The 16,090-nt window shown below is 42.3% G+C and overlaps 1 protein-coding gene across 4 annotated transcripts in view; it reads right to left on the bottom strand.

The window, feature by feature from the left end:
• Window positions 1-14,840, bottom strand: part of LOC134336758 (uncharacterized) — a 40,364-nt gene extending 25,524 nt beyond the window's left edge. The window contains exons 1-2 of one of the 4 annotated variants that reach the window (XM_063031204.1): window positions 14,434-14,840; window positions 10,265-10,336 (exon numbers count right to left, since the gene is read on the bottom strand). In XM_063031204.1, the coding sequence (XP_062887274.1) occupies window positions 10,265-10,336; window positions 14,434-14,829 (468 nt within the window). In that variant the 5' untranslated portion in view covers window positions 14,830-14,840. Of the gene's footprint in view, window positions 1-10,253; window positions 10,337-14,087 lie in introns of all 4 variants that reach the window. The other 3 variants (XM_063031203.1, XM_063031202.1, XM_063031201.1) reach the window with 3 other exon arrangements.
• Between the last annotated feature and the right edge of the window lie 1,250 nt (window positions 14,841-16,090).

Here is a 16,090-nt window from a genome sequence, read left to right on the forward strand (position 1 = left end):
AGCAATAACTTATTTACATGATGCCTTTAGCAATAAGTGGCAAGAGCGTTATCAAACAAAAGAACATCATTATAACCAGAAGAAAAAAAAAGCAGATTAAAGAGTTTAGTTTTGAGGAACACCCTGGAGGAAGAAACAGAAAACAGGAATTAGTGAGGGAATTCCTGAACCTGTGGCTAGGTATTTTATGACGTGCCCACAAGGATGCACAAGAAGTCCACACCTGGAAACTGCTTCGGGCTTGCTTGAAGAAAACTCTACCTAATTATTGTCAACATATCACCTGTAGCACCAGAGATCCCAACACACTCGACTATTGTTACACTACGATTAGGAATGCCTACCGTTCCGTGCCTAGACAGCATTTCTGGAAATCTGATCACTAAGCTGTCCTCCTCTTATTTGCATACAGGCAGAGTCTGAATAGCAAGGCTCCAGAGATAACAACAACAAAGAGGTGGTCGCGAGAGGCAGAGGACTGGCAATAGCATTGCTTTGAGTCAGTAGTCTGGGCCATATTCAAGGACTCATCAGAGGATCTGAATGAATACACCATGGTTGTCATAGACTTAAACAGTCATAGACAAGTGTGTCCTCATGACATAATTCAGAGTCGTCCCAAACCAGAAGTCCTGGATGAACCATGAGATCCACAATCTGCTGAGGGCCAGGTCAGTGGCTTTCAAGTCTGGCAATGAAGTTAACTATCCGAGGTCCAGGTACGATCTTCAGAAAGCCATCAAAAGTGTGAAGTGACAATTCTGGACTAAACTTGAATCACTAAAGGATGAACAACAGCTGTGGCAGGGCTTAAATGCTATCACCTCCCACAAAGTGAAACCAAGCAACATAGGTGACAACAAGGCTTGGTTCCTAGATGAGCTCAATGCCTTTTATGCTCGCTTTGACCATCAAAACATCAAGGCATCTTCATGACTCCCACAGCCCCTGATGACCCTGTGATTTCAGTCTGAGGCTGACATGAGTGCAACCATCAGTAGGGTGAACCCATGGAAAGCATCCAGCCTGGACAGGGTACCTGGCTGAGCACTAAAGAACTGTGCTGATCAGCTGGCTGGAGTGTTCACCAATATCTTTAACCTCTTGCTTTGGCAGTCTGGGGTACCCACCTGTTTCAAGCAGGCTTCAATTACACCGGTGCCTAAGAACAACATAGTAATCTGCCTCAGTGACTATCATCCAGTACCACTTAAATCCATAAGACAAAGGAGCAGAAGTCGGCCATTCGGCCCATTGAGTCTGCTCTGCCATTTTATCATGAGCTGATCCATTCTCCTATTTAGTCCCACTCTCCCGCCTTCTCACCATAATCTTTGATGCCCTGGCTACTCAGATACCTATCAATCTCTGCCTTAAATACACCCAATGACTTGGCCTCCACTGCTGCCTGTGGCGACAAATTCCATAGATTCACCACCCTCTGACTAAAAAAATTTCTTCGCATTTCTGTTCTGAATGGGCGCCCTTCAATCCTTAAGCCATGCCCTCTCGTACTAGACTCCCCCATCATGGAAAACAACTTTGCCATATCCACTCTGTCCATGCCTTTTAACATTCGAAATGTTTCTATGAGGTCTCCCCTCATTCTTCTAAACTCCAAGGAATACAGTCCAAGAGCGGACAAACGTTTCTCATATGTTAAACCTCTCATTCCCGGAATCATTCAAGTGAACCTTCTCTGTACCCTCTCCAACGTCAGCACATCCTTTCCTAAATAAGGAGACCAAAACTGCCCACAGTACTCCAAGTGAGGTCTCACCAGTGCCTTATAGAGCTTCAACATCACATCCCTGCTCCTATACTCTATTCCTCTAGAAGTGAATGCCAACATTGCATTCGCCTTCTTCACCACTGACTCAACCTGGAGGTTAACCTTAAGGGTATCCTGTACGAGGACTTCCAAGTCCCGTTGCATCTCAGAACATAGAATTCTTTCCTCATTTAAATAATAGTCTGCCCATTTATTTCTTCTGCCAAAGTGCATAACCATACACTTTCCAACATTGTATTTCATTTACCACTTCTTTGTTCATTCTTCCAATCTTTCCAAGTCTCTCTGCAGACTCTCTGTTTCCTCAGCACTACCGGCCCCTCCACCTATCTTCATATCATCAGCAAACTTAGCCACAAAGCGATCTATTCCATAATCCAAAACGTTGATGTACAATATAAAAAGAAGTGGCCCCAACACCGACCCCGGTGGAACACCACTGGTAACCAGCAGCCAACCAGAACAGGTTCCCTTTATTCCCACTCTCTGTTTCCTGCCAATCAGCCAATGCTCTATCCATGTATGTAACTTTCCTGTAATTCCATGGGCTCTTATCTTGTTAAGTAGCCTCACGTGTGGCACCTTGTCAAAGGCCTTCTGAAAATCCAAATATACAACATCCACTGCATCTCCCTTGTCAAGCCTACTGGTAATTTCCTCAAAGAATTGTAATAGGTTTGTCAGACAGGATTTTCCTTTAAGGAATCCATGCTGAGTTCTGCCTATCTCGTCATATGCCTCCAGGTACTCTGTAACCTCATCCTTGACAATCGACTCCAACAACTTCCCAACCACCGATGTCAAGCTAACAGGTCTATAATTTCCTTTTTGCTTCCTTGCCCCCTTCTTAAATAGCCGAGTGACATTTGCAATCTTCCAGTCCTCCCCCTCCGGAACCATGCCAGAATCTATCGACTTTTGAAAGATCATCGCTAATGCCTCCGCAATCTCCACAGCTACTTTCTTCAGAACACAAGGATGCATTCCATCTGGTCCGGGAGATTTATCTACCTTTACACTATTCAGCTTTCTGCGTACTTTCTCTGTCGTAATTGTGACTGCGCACACTTCTCTTCCCTGCCACCCTTGAGTGTCTGGTATACTGCTGTGTCTTCCTCAGTGAAGACTGATGCAGAATACTTGTTCAGTTCCTCCGCCATCTCCTTATCTCCCATTACAATTTCTCCAGCATCATTTTCTATCGGTCCTATATCTGCTCTCACCTTTTACTCTTTATATACTTGAAAAAGCTTTTAGTATCCTCTTTGATATTATTTGCTAGCTTCCTTTCATAGTTAATCTTTTCCCTCTTAATGACCTTCTTAGTTTCCTTTTGGTAAGCTTTTAAAAACTTCCCAATCCTCTGTCTTCCCACTAATCTTTGCTTCCTTGTATGCCCTCTCCTTATGCTTTAACTTTGGCTTTGACTTCTCTTGTCAACCTCGCTGCATCATTTTTCCATTCAAAAATTTCTTCTTTTTTGGAATATACCTGTCTTGCACCTTCCTCACTTCTCGCATAAACTCCAGCCACTGCTGCTCTGCCGTCTTTCCCGCCAGTGTCCCTCTCCAGTCAACTTTGGCCAGTTCCTCTCTCATGCCACTGTAATTTCCTTTACTCCACTGAAACACCGACACATCAGATTTCGGCTTCTCTTTTTCAAATTTCACAGTGAACTCAATCATGTTATGATCACTGCTTCCTAAGGGTTCCTTCATCTCAATCTCTCTAATCACCTCCAGTTCATTACACAATACCCAATCCAGTACAGCCGATCCCCTAGTGGGCTCAACAACAAGCTGTTCTAAAAAGCCATCTTGCAGACATTCTACAAATTCTCTCGAGATCCAGAGCCGACCTGATTTTCCCAATCTACTCCCATGTTAAAATCCCCCACAATTATCATAACACTGCCCTTCTGACAAACCTTTTCTATTTCCTGTTGTAATTTGTAGTCCACATCACTGCAGCTGTTTGGAGGCCTATAAATAACTGCCATCAGGGTCCTTTTACCCCTGCGATTTATTAGCTCAACCCATAAAGATTCTGCATCTTCCAATCCTATATCACCTCTTTGTAATGATTTAATATCATTTCTTACCAATAAAGCCACGCCTCCCCCTCTGCCTACCTTCCCATCCTTCCGATACACCGTGTATCCTTGGATGTTCAGCTCCCAGAGACATGCATCCTTTAGCCATGTCTCAGTGATGGTCACAATATCATACCTGCCAATCTGTAGCTGTACGACAAGATCATCCACCTTATTCCTTATACTGCGTGCATTTAAGTATAACCTCTTAAGACCAGAATTTGGTACTTCTCGCTTTGATTTCACTGCAACTTTATTGCACTGCAACTCATCCCAATGGCTACAAATTTGCCCCATCACTTGCCTGTCTTTCCTGACATCTTTACTGCTCACCATCTTAGATTTATTTCTGTTTTCCCCTTCCTCCGCTCTATCATTCCGGTTCCCATCCCCCTGCCAAATTAGTTTAAACCCTCCTTAACAGCTCTATTAAGCTTTCCCGCCAGGATATTGGTCCCCTTCGGGTTCAGGTGTAACCTGTCCATTTTGAACAGGTCATACTTCCCCCAGAAGAGATCCCAATTATCCAAGAATCTGAAGCCCTGCCCCCTGCACCAGTCTCTCAGCCACACATTCAAGTGCCTGATCCTACTATTCTTGCCATCGCTAGCACGTGGCACAGGTAGCAATCCTGAGATTACTACCCTGGAGGTCCAGCTTCCTTCCCAACTCCCAGAAATTTCTCTTCAGGACCTCCTCCCTTGTCCTATCAATGTCATTGGTACCAACATGTACAAAAACAACTGGCAAATCCACTGTGATGAAGTGCTTTGAGAGGTTAGCGATGGAATATATCAACTCCTGCCTGAGAAGAGACATGGATCCACTCATTTTGCCCACTGTCACAATGGGTTAACAGCAGATGCTATCTCGTTGGCTCTTTGTTCAATCCTGGAACATTGGACAGTGAAGATGCATACATCAGGATGTCTTTCATTGACTACAGTACAGTATTCAATACTTTCATCCCCTCAAATCTTATCAATAGTCATAATCATAGTCATACTTTATTGATCCCGGGGGAAATTGGTTTTCATTCCAGTTGCACCATAAATAAATAGTAATAAAACCATAAATAGTTAAATAGTAATACATAAATTATGCCAGGAAGTAAGTCCAGGACCAGCCTATTGGCTCAGGGTGTCTGAACCTCCAAGGGAGGAGTTGTAAAGTTTGATGGCCACAGGCAGGAATGACTTCCTATGATGCTCTGTGTTGCATCTTGGTGGAATGAGTCTCGGGCTGAATGTACTCCTGTGCCCAACCAGTACATTATGTAGTGGATGGGAGACATTGTCCAAGATGGCATGCAACTTGGACAGCATCCTCTTTTCAGACATCACCGTCAGAGAGTCCAGTTCCATCCCCACAACATCACTGGCCTTACGAGTTTGTTGATTCTGTTGGTGTCTGCTACCCTCAGCCTGCTGCCCCAGCACACAACAGCAAACATGATTGCACTGGCCACCTCAGACTCATAGAACATCCTCAGCATCATCCGGCAGACATTAAAGGACCTCAGTGTCCTCAGGAAATAGAGACGGCTCTGACCCTTCTTGTAGACAGCCCTGGCTGTCATAAGCTTCAACCCCGGCTCTATACCTCTTGGTGCAATTAATTCCTCAATTTACTCTCTTGCAGACCCTAGTCAGCTCAAACTGGCAACAATGTATCCACCACAATCTTCCTCAGCACAGGCGCACTACAATGCTATATACTTAAGCCTCCTGACTGGGAGGCTTAGCACAGCTCCAACACCATATTCAAGTTTGTTGACATCACCACCACCATAGGCAGAATCAAAGGTGGTGATGAATCTGTATATGGGAGGGATATTGAAATCCTGGCTGAGTGGTGCTACCCTCTCACTCAACGTCAGCGAGACCAAGGCCATGATTACTGACTTCAGGAGATGGAAACTGGAGGTCCATAAGCCAGTCCTCATCAGGGGATCAGAGGTGGAGAGAGTCAATAACTTTAAATTATTTGGTGTTATCATTTCAAAGGATCTGTCCTGGATCCAAAAGTTACTTTATGAAAAAAGTATGGCAGCACCTCTACTTTCTTATAAGTTTGCAAAGATTCAGCATGTCATCTAAAACTTTGATAAATTTCTGTAGATGTGTGGTGGAGAGTATATTGACTGGTTGCATCAAAACCCTGGTATGGAAACACCAATGCCCTTGAGCTGAAAGTCCAACAAAAATACAGCCCAGTGCATCATGGGTAAAGCCCTTCCCACCATTGAGAACATGTATACGGAGCGTTGTCGCAGCAAAGTAGCATCCATCACTAAAGACCCCCACCACCCAGGTTATGCACTCTTCTCACTGCTGCCATCAGGAAGGTGGTACAGAAGCCTCAGAACTCACACCTCCAGGAACCTCTCAACCATTAGGCTCCTGAACCAGAGGGCATAAACTCACTCATCTTCACTTTCCCCACCACTGAACTGTTCTGACAATGTATGAACTCACTTTCAATGACCCTTCACCTCACGTTCTCGATAGTTATTGCTTATTTATTATTTTTTGTACTTGCAGAGTTTTTTTTTGCACATTGGTTTTTGCCTGTTCTGTTGAGTGTAGTCTTTCATTGACACTACTGTTTCTTGTATTTACTGTGATGATCCGTAATCTCAGGGCTGTAAAGGTGACATCTGTGTACTTTGATAATAAATTAGCTTTGAAGAGAACTTGGAGCATTGTATGACCAAGCATAAAAAAGTTGAAAACCAATGATAATTTGTAACAAATCATTAAAAATTTTAAAAGCGAGCTGTCTTTACAATTGGACCTCAATTTGTGGGGGGGGGGTGGAGGAGGGGGGGAGGAGGAGGGGAGGAGGGAAGATGTTACTTGACACCATCTCCAACAGGTTTATGCGACATAAGACATTGTGTTCCTACAGTACGATCATCATAGTGGCATAACCCAGTAATATCACCAACCGCATGGCACAAATTTTCAGCAATACCACGTATAGAACCTTATACCCTAAAGACTCCTACCAGATAATTCAACACTATCAGCATGTTAAAAAAATAAAATTTATTTTATATTTTCCTATCTTCAAGTACTCCCATCAGCAATGTAAAGATGCATATAAATAGAAAGTCATAGTAGAGGCTTCCACACTCACTCAAGGCATATTCTTCCATAGGAATTTGAATCAAATTGCATAACATAGAAACATAGAAAATAGGTGCAGGAGTAGGCCATTCGGCCCTTCGAGCCTGCACCGCCATTTATTATGATCATGGCTGATCATCCAACTCAGAACCCCGCCCCAGCCTTCCCTCCATACCCCCTGACCCCCGTAGCCACAAGGGCCATATCTAACTCCCTCTTAAATATAGCCAATGAACTGGCCTCAACTGTTTCCTGTGGCAGAGAATTCCACAGATTCACCACTCTCTGTGTGAAGAAGTTTTTCCTAATCTCGGTCCTAAAAGGCTTCCCCTCCATCCTCAAACTGTGGCCCCTCGTTCTGGACTTCCCCAACATCGGGATCAATCTTCCTGCATCTAGCCTGTCCAATCCCTTTAGGATCTTATGCGTTTCAATCAGATCACCCCCTCAAACTTCTAAATTCCAACGAGTACAAGCCCAGTTCATCCAGTCTTTCTTCATATGAAAGTCCTGCCATCCCAGGAATCCATCTGGTGAACCTTCTTTGTACTCCCTCTATGGCAAAGATGTCTTTCCTCAGATTAGGGGACCAAAACTGCACACAATACTCCAGGTGTGGTCTCACCAAGGTCTTGTACAACTGCAGTAGTACCTCCCTGCTCCTGTACTCGAATCCTCTCGCTATAAATGCCAGCATACCACTCGCCTTTTTCACTGCCTGCTGTACCTGCATGCCCACTTTCAATGACTGGTGTATAATGACACCCAGGTCTCGTTGCACCTCCCCTTTTCCTAATCGGCCACCATTCTGTTTTCCTATTTTTGCCACCAAAGTGGATAACTTCACATTTATCCACATTAAATTGCATCTGCCATGAATTTGCCCACTCACCCAACCTATCCAAGTCACCCTGCATCCTCTTAGCATCCTCCTCACTGCTAACACTGCCACCCAGCTTCGTGTCATCCGCAAACTTGGAGATGCTGCATTTAATTCCCTCATCCAAGTCATTAATATATATTGTAAACAACTGGGGTCCCAGCACTGAGCCTTGCGGTACCCCACTAGTCACCGCCTGCCATTCTGAAAAGGTCCCGTTTATTCCCACTCTTTGCTTCCTGTCTGCTAACCAATTCTCCACCCACACCAATACCTTACCCCCAATACCGTGTGCTCTAAGTTTGCACACTAATCTCCTGTGTGGGACCTTGTCAAAAGCCTTTTGAAAATCCAAATATACCACATCCACTGGTTCTCCCCTATCCACTCTACTAGTTACATCCTCAAAAAATTCTATGAGATTCTCAGACATGATTTTCCTTTCACAAATCCATGCTGACTTTGTCCGATCATTTCACCGCTTTCCAAATGTGCTGTTATCACATCCTTGATAACTGACTCCAGCAGTTTCCCCACCACCGACGTTAGGCTAACCGGTCTATAATTCCCCGGTTTCTCTCTCCCTCCTTTTTTAAAAAGTGCAGTTACATTAGCCACCCTCCAATCCTCAGGAACTAGTCCAGAATCTAACGAGTTTTGAAAAATTATCACTAATGCATCCACTATTTCTTGGTCTACTTCCTTAAGCACTCTAGGATGCAGACCATCTGGCCCTGGGGATTTATCTGCCTTCAATCCCTTCAATTTACCTAACACCACTTCCCTACTAACATGTATTTCACTCAGTTCCTCCATCTCACTGGACCCTCTGTCCCTTACTATTTCTGGAAGATTATTTATGTCCTCCTTAGTGAAGACAGAACCAAAGTAATTATTCAATTGGTCTGCCATGTCCTTGCTCCCCATAATCAATTCACCTGTTTCTGTCTGCAAGGGACTTACAATTGTCTTTACCAGTCTTTTCCTTTTTACATATCTATAAAAGCTTTTACAGTCCGTTTTTATGTTCCCTGCCAGTTTTCTCTCATAATCTTTTTTCCCCTTCCTAATCAAGCCCTTTGTCCTCCTCTGCTGAACTCTGAATTTCTCCCAACATCTTAGATAATTTAGTATAAATATAGGCTGTTGTGTAATGTATAGATTAGTGTAATTGTATTAATAATATTCTAAAGCACAGAACACTCTGTTCCACAACGTAACAGCTGCACATTTGTAGCTCCACTTACTCAGGTGATAGAACACATTCTAATTTGTCAGTAAAAGTCAAGAAACTATTTTCTAAAGAATATAACTTGCAGCAATTAATTCATGTAGTGTCTCTCATAACTAATTATGTTTGGTCATAAAGTTTCTATTAACTATTGCTCACAAGAGAAAGCTGCAACTATTGCATGTAATAGACCTTTTGTTCAATGCTGCTTTCAGAAGCACCAGCTTAACTTTGGTGGGGAGTAAGTGGTGCTAGCAAATTCCACATGGAGTTTGAGGATTAATAATAACAACAATTTCAAAAATGTTCTTTGTAGGAAAAATTGCTAGCCATGTCCCAGAAGCATGCTCTCCACCTTCAACTTTACATTGTAATGCAAATTAACTATACCCCAGGGGAAGAGTATAATTTCTTTTATATCAATATCTGAACTTTAAGCTGGATAGATGAAAACATACAGTTGAAGATTGCATGTAAGAGATGAATCCATATTTCCATTAATCTGGTAAAATTTTATTTTGCTGACACAATGAATCATAATTCTGATTTGGGATTTATCCATTAATCAGGTAACAGCCTCAGGAAAATAAAATTTTCTGGCAAGCGGACCTCCAAAGTACAAGTATACAACTTGCACTTCACCAAGGCAACTTTACATAGCAAAACCTCCCAGGGTACTTCACGGCAATCTTGTTAAATAAAATGACATTGAATCATGAAGAAACATTAAAACAGATGACCAAAAGAAAGATCACACAGGTAAAATTTGAGTGTGTTGAAAGTGCATACGTTCAGGAATGAACTTTAAGTAGTGAATTCTAGGCTCTACAGTTGGTAGCTGAAGGTGCACTCATCAACTGTGGATTAATTAAATTTAAGAGTGATGAAGGGCTAGAGTTGGAGCACTGCAAAAAGTACAGAAAATTACAATGGCAAGGAAGGATTAGCAAAAGAGATGCCTGAAAATAAGAATGAAATTTTTAATTTATTGGGACCAATGACGACCAGCAAGCACAAAGGTGATGAATGAAAAAGGAGGTTGAGACCTTAGAGTTGAGAAGCAGAATTTTGGATGACTTCAGATTTACAGAGAATTAAGGTTTATATGTATATGCAGTAACAACTACCTTATTCTTACTTGGCAAATTATCTGGAAACCACATCCTTGACAGGAAAGAATAGCTGGATGGATCATCGTAGAATGTAGATCCTGTGGGTAGACTAGTGTTAGAATACATCAGGGATGAAACAACGTAAGAATCTAGAAACATTGGTAGGACCCAAAGATAAAATTTTTGCCAGAACCTATTGTTGGTTTTAGCATTTTTCTGACCAAAACAAAATCCTGTACCCTGTAGGATCTTCCTCATTTCTGTTTCATCCATCGCTACCACTCCAAAGTTTCCTTGTCATAGCCAATCTGACCCTGCACTCTACAGCAAATAGTTAAGCATTGCTTTTTTTTTTAAAACATCCAATGGTTTAAACCATCCTCTTCTCCCAAATGCATTAATTCTAACTAGAGTGGATTTCATCTGTACTTGAAGTCATTTAGGTGTTCTACACGAGAACTCAGATAATGAATTTGAGAGGATTTTAAGCTGAAAAGTGACGATCTTCATGCATAGATCCACTTTTTGTCCTTCTAACTTTAAATATATATTTTAAACTTAACACAGAACCACCAATGTAGTGAAGCATTCTGTGACAGTTAACAAAAGGATTATCCAATAAAAGTATGCTATCTAGTCATAGAAAGATCCATGCTAATACAAAAGTCATGGTCAGTGATGCACTCTGTGGTGCATTTTAAAGAAAAAGAGATGGGGAATTTTGGTGAGTTTGTTAGTGGTCTGACTAGCTGTAACTACGGCCTTCAGTGGTTGTGTGATTAAAATTATAAGTGAGAAAATGGACAGAGTTGGAGTACAGGTACTGCAAATATCTACTGCAGTAGATAGATATTTCAGGGCAACAGGGCTAGGAAAGATTACAAAGATAAGCAATAGAAAGTGTAGAGGTTTGGAACAAGCCTGCGAGGACGCATCAGTCTTCACTCAGATTTCTGTGTGCTGAATCTTGTATCTAATGATTGTTTTATGGTCACTGTTCGCCAGATGTTGGAATGTTGCACTTTATATATGGAGAATCGAGAAACAAAAGTGAGCAAATTATGTTTTGCTCAACAGAGCTTCTCTAGAGTGCTGCATTCAGCTTTGGACAACAGTAATTAAAAGTAATGAAAACTGTGCAAGGGATAAACCGTAATCATTTATCATATTTATATTTATGATAATCAATTATCATGCCAATTCTTTCATTAAAAGTGGGAGGATAATATGAAGAATTTCAAGTAACAAAAAAATTTACAAGATAGATATAAACTATTTCAGAAAAGAGTATACAACTTTAAAAAAATAAAGCTTAGCCATTTAGGAAAATTAAGGAAGTACTTGAAATGGATAACTCCTCTTCCCAATAAAATTGGACCTGTTAAGACAACTGAAAATCTCAAGACTGAGGCTGATCATTTATGTTGTCAAGGATAGAAGTAATGTACAAAAAAAATGCAGGCAAAATAGATCTCGGGCAGACAACGTGTGACTTAATATTTAATTTATATGCTAAATGGCCTCTGAAGGTTCAGTCACTGCATCACAATCAATAATTATTGTTACGTACATGTCAAAATTTTCTACCTTCCTAATGCAGCATATCCTAACACTGAAGTTTCAAATATACAGTAACTGCATCAGGAAAAATGCAAAAATATACTTGGAACCTCACAGTTAATGTTTCATTAACAAACCACACCTATGATATAGTGAAAGGTCCCAAGGAGGTCAAATAAAATTAAGCATCAAATCACACTTCAGGCAAGCAAATAAAATCTCGGTGAGGTAGCTTTTGAAGATGAACAGATTTGGGAGGGAATCTCAGACCTTAGAGCCCAGTGAATTGAAGGTATGGGCATCTAACTGAGAACGCATATGGGTAAATAAGGGAGACTGCAGACACTTCAGGGTATTAAGGCTGGAATAGATGGAAGTTTTGGGGAAGTGTAAGACTCTGAAGATTTCTTCATGATTTCAAGAAACCAATTGCCAAACTAGAAGCCAATGTTAGCTAGTGCAGGGATTGTAGGTGATTTGGTGCATTAGGATTTCAGACATTCTGTAAGGGGAGAAAGTTAACTGAAACTGCAACCACATTGCATTTGTAATGGGGCTAAAATCCAGAATCAGGATCCTAACTGGCTCCTGAGAGAAATGAATAAATAGTTCTAAATAAACGATCTTACTGCAAATTTCCATGAAAAGAACAAATTGCTTTGCACTGTTCTTTTAGACATAGTGTAAAATACACCCTAAGCCTGATCTTTTTAAGCAATAAACTGGATGATACAAAATAAATGTTGTTTTAAGTCTTTTTGGAATCCATTGTTAGGTATGTCTGCATTGTAGTGACACCTATTTTAAAACCGCATCTAAATGAAACAAACACACAAAAACCTATATTAAAAGAAACAAGGTAGAAATGTTTATAAATTATTACAAAGACATCGTGGCCTGTATGGAAACACCAATACCCTTGAATGGAAAATCCTACAAGAAGTAGTGAATATAGCCCAATCCATCGTGGGTAAAACCTTCCCACCATTGAGCACATCTACATTTGTACATGGAGCACTGTCACAGGAGAGCAGCATCCATCATCAGGGAACCCCACCAACCAAGCCATGCTCGCTTTTCGCTGCTGCCATCAGAAGGTGCAGGAGTCTCAAGACCCACATCACCAGGTTCAGCAACTGTTATTACCCTTCAACCACCTGACTTGAAACAAGGGGCCAGCTTCACTCACCCCACCACTGAGCTGCTCCCACAAACTATGGACTCACTTTCAAAGACCCTTCATCTTATGTTCTCAATATTTATTGCTTAATTTTTTTTGTATTTGCAGTTTGTTGTCATTTGCACATTGGTTGCTTGCCCGTCCTGTTGGTTACATTGATTCTATTATGTGAGTATGCCAGCAAGAGAACAAAACTCAGGGTTGTATATGGTGACTTGTATGTATTTTGATTATACCTTTTCTTTGTAAGTACATGGGAGGGTTGTCTCAATCTATAAAGAGAACAGTAGAAGAAAGAGTTCAGGACAGTTCCTTTCCATTTTACAGACGTTGCCCAGCCTGCTCTGTACACTAGCTTCTTTTCACGATTTGCAGTTGTTTTGTCCCCCAAGACACACGATTGCAGCAGTAAAACATCTTGCTGTTATAATAAGAATGCAACAACTACTGCAACCATGCATGGATCTTACAAGTTGTGGCTATCGTGACAATACACGTACCCTGAATGTCAAGTTCCCAAAGAAGCTTGATAATTTACTTTTATTTTAAATTGCACAAGATAAAAAGTCCTGCAATAAGCATAGCTATCACTGACATCTCTACTAGCCTTTGAAGATTCAATCTTTTCTCAAGACTGTCCCTGCTTTTAAGAAGCTGCATCCTTCTCCGCCGCAGTAACTGCTCCATCTCCAGTTGTTTTCCATAGTGAGCCCTGTAGAACTCATCAAAATTGAACTTTGATTTCCCATCATTTAAATTATCTTCTGAACTTCCAAACTGAGTTTGTTTTACTTTTGAGACATGAACTTTGCTTGAAGGTTTCTTACCAACATGCAGATCTGCAGGAGTCAGAATTCCTCTGTCATACTTTTTCCTTAGACTCACACTGCCCAGCACAGAATAAGCCTCACTGATTTGCGTAAACCTCAGTGCTGCCTCCTCACTACCTGCATTTCGGTCTGGGTGGTAAATGAATGATTGCTTGTAGTAAGCAGACTTGATCTGACTATGTGTGGCATTGGGAGAGACTTTCAAAATATCATAGTATACTGTCTTGCTCCCTCGTGGAAATAGGACAGCATTATTTTTACCAAAATAATTCTCATCACCTTTATAGTAGCCATACATTCTGCATTGTTGTAGTGCTTTCATGCTAGAATAATAATGATAACGATATCTGCTACTGTCCTGAAGCAATGCATAGGTCTTTGAACTGATTAACCGTTGAAATGTCCGGATCCAAAGCCCACTGTGGTAGGTCTCAATCACCCCTCGAAAAAACGAAGGATGCCAGCACCAACCATTTCCACGGCTGGGAAACCCTTTAAACGTGTATGTGTCACTGAAAGTCCAAGCACAAGGAGCACAGTCACCAGTCATTTGGCTCCCACCCATTTCACTACGCTTCAACGATAGATGCTTTTTGCCAAGTGTCTCTGCTGGGGAAAGACTCACAGGTTTTGCCACCGGGCTGTAGAAGGGCAACACAGCAAGGATTTGGGAGATGCGTCCCACTGCACGGCCTCCAAATTTGGCTGCTCCCCACCTGGCACTGCTTCTTACAGGGAGCAGTGGCAGCCGCGGCTCCGACCCCACGGCAACGGCTCTGTTCGGGGCACCATGCCCCGGTGCCGGTGAGCAGGGCCGAGGAGCGTCCCCCACACGGCGCGCACCCGGCGGCCCTCTCCGGCCGCTGGTCTCCGAACGGCCAACCAGCCCCTGCCGAACATCAGCCTTCGTGGAACCCGAGTTGTTTCTTCGGCCGCCGCCAACCATAAATCTCCTTGTCCAGTCCCCAGCATCCCGGCCACGGTGCAGTATCACACTTTGACCGGAACACATAAACGCCATCTTCCCACACCGGGAAGGTGGGGCCTAATAGTGATTGACATCCGGTTCACCAATCATTGATTAGTGATTCAGATTACGTATTAACGCTGTTGACCAATGATAATGCGCATTAAGGTGTCAGTGCCGCCCATACGACCTGATTAACAACTCAACTTCAAGGAACAATTCTCAAATCGGATGTAGGCTCTTCAATTTGAAACATTAAATTCGTTTCACTTCTCACGGACACTGCCTGGCTTGCTGAATGTTTCCAGCATTTTCTGTTGTTTAAGAGTTCCAGCACATGCAGTTTTTTTAAACTTTCACTTAATATTGTGAGGTGCAGTACCCACAATCAGGAAAATGAAGATTTAAGATTAGCTTTTATTTGGCACATGTGTATTGAAACATTCAAGTACACAATGAATGCGTGGTTTTGCATCAATAATTGTGCTGGGGAGCTGCCCGTCCTTGTCGTCACACTTCCGTCGCCAACATAGCATAGCTTCCACTCACTAACCTTAACAGGTGCATCTTTGGAAAGTGGGGGCAGGAAACCAGGGCACCCGGGGGAAACTCAGCCAGTACAAACCCCTTGCAGACACTGGTGGGAATCAAACCCCAATCTCTGATTATCAGCACCTGCGCTAACTGCTACGCTACTACACCACCCCTTGAATCTGTACTAAAGCAGGGGATTGTGTCTGGTCTGGCATAGAGTCCTTGTTGTTTTGCCTCCCGAACTGTTAGGGTTTTGGTCAATATGGCATTAAGATGCAGTCTCCATCAAGGTCGTGCCAAAGACTTAGTTTATTAAATTGGTGACAATGGTTTTAACGACAGGGATTTGGAAGAGTTATAGATTAGATTAGGGTTTAGGGACAGGGATGTGGAGGAGTTACAGTTTAGACCAGAGTCTAGGCCTCTGTTTACATTTGAGACAGATGGACATCTGGTGTCTAGACCTCCACTCCAAGCTTGACAACCAGCGATCTGGACATGGGATGAAGGATGATAAGACTATAAGATCATAAGAGATAGCAGCAAATTTAGGGCATTCAGTCTATCAAGTTTGGCAGCTTTATTATCCCCCTCAACACCATTCTCCTGCCTTGTTCCCACAACCTTCGACACCCTTATTAGTCAAGAACCTATCAACCTCAGCTTTAAATATACCCAATGACTTGACCTCCACCACTGTCTGTGGCAATGAATCTCACACATTCACCACCATCTGGCTAAAAAAAATCCTCTTCGTCTCTGTTCTAAAGGAATGTCCTTG

This window comes from Mobula hypostoma, chromosome 23 (genome assembly GCF_963921235.1).
Source record: "Mobula hypostoma chromosome 23, sMobHyp1.1, whole genome shotgun sequence".
Classification (NCBI taxonomy): domain Eukaryota; kingdom Metazoa; phylum Chordata; class Chondrichthyes; order Myliobatiformes; family Myliobatidae; genus Mobula; species Mobula hypostoma.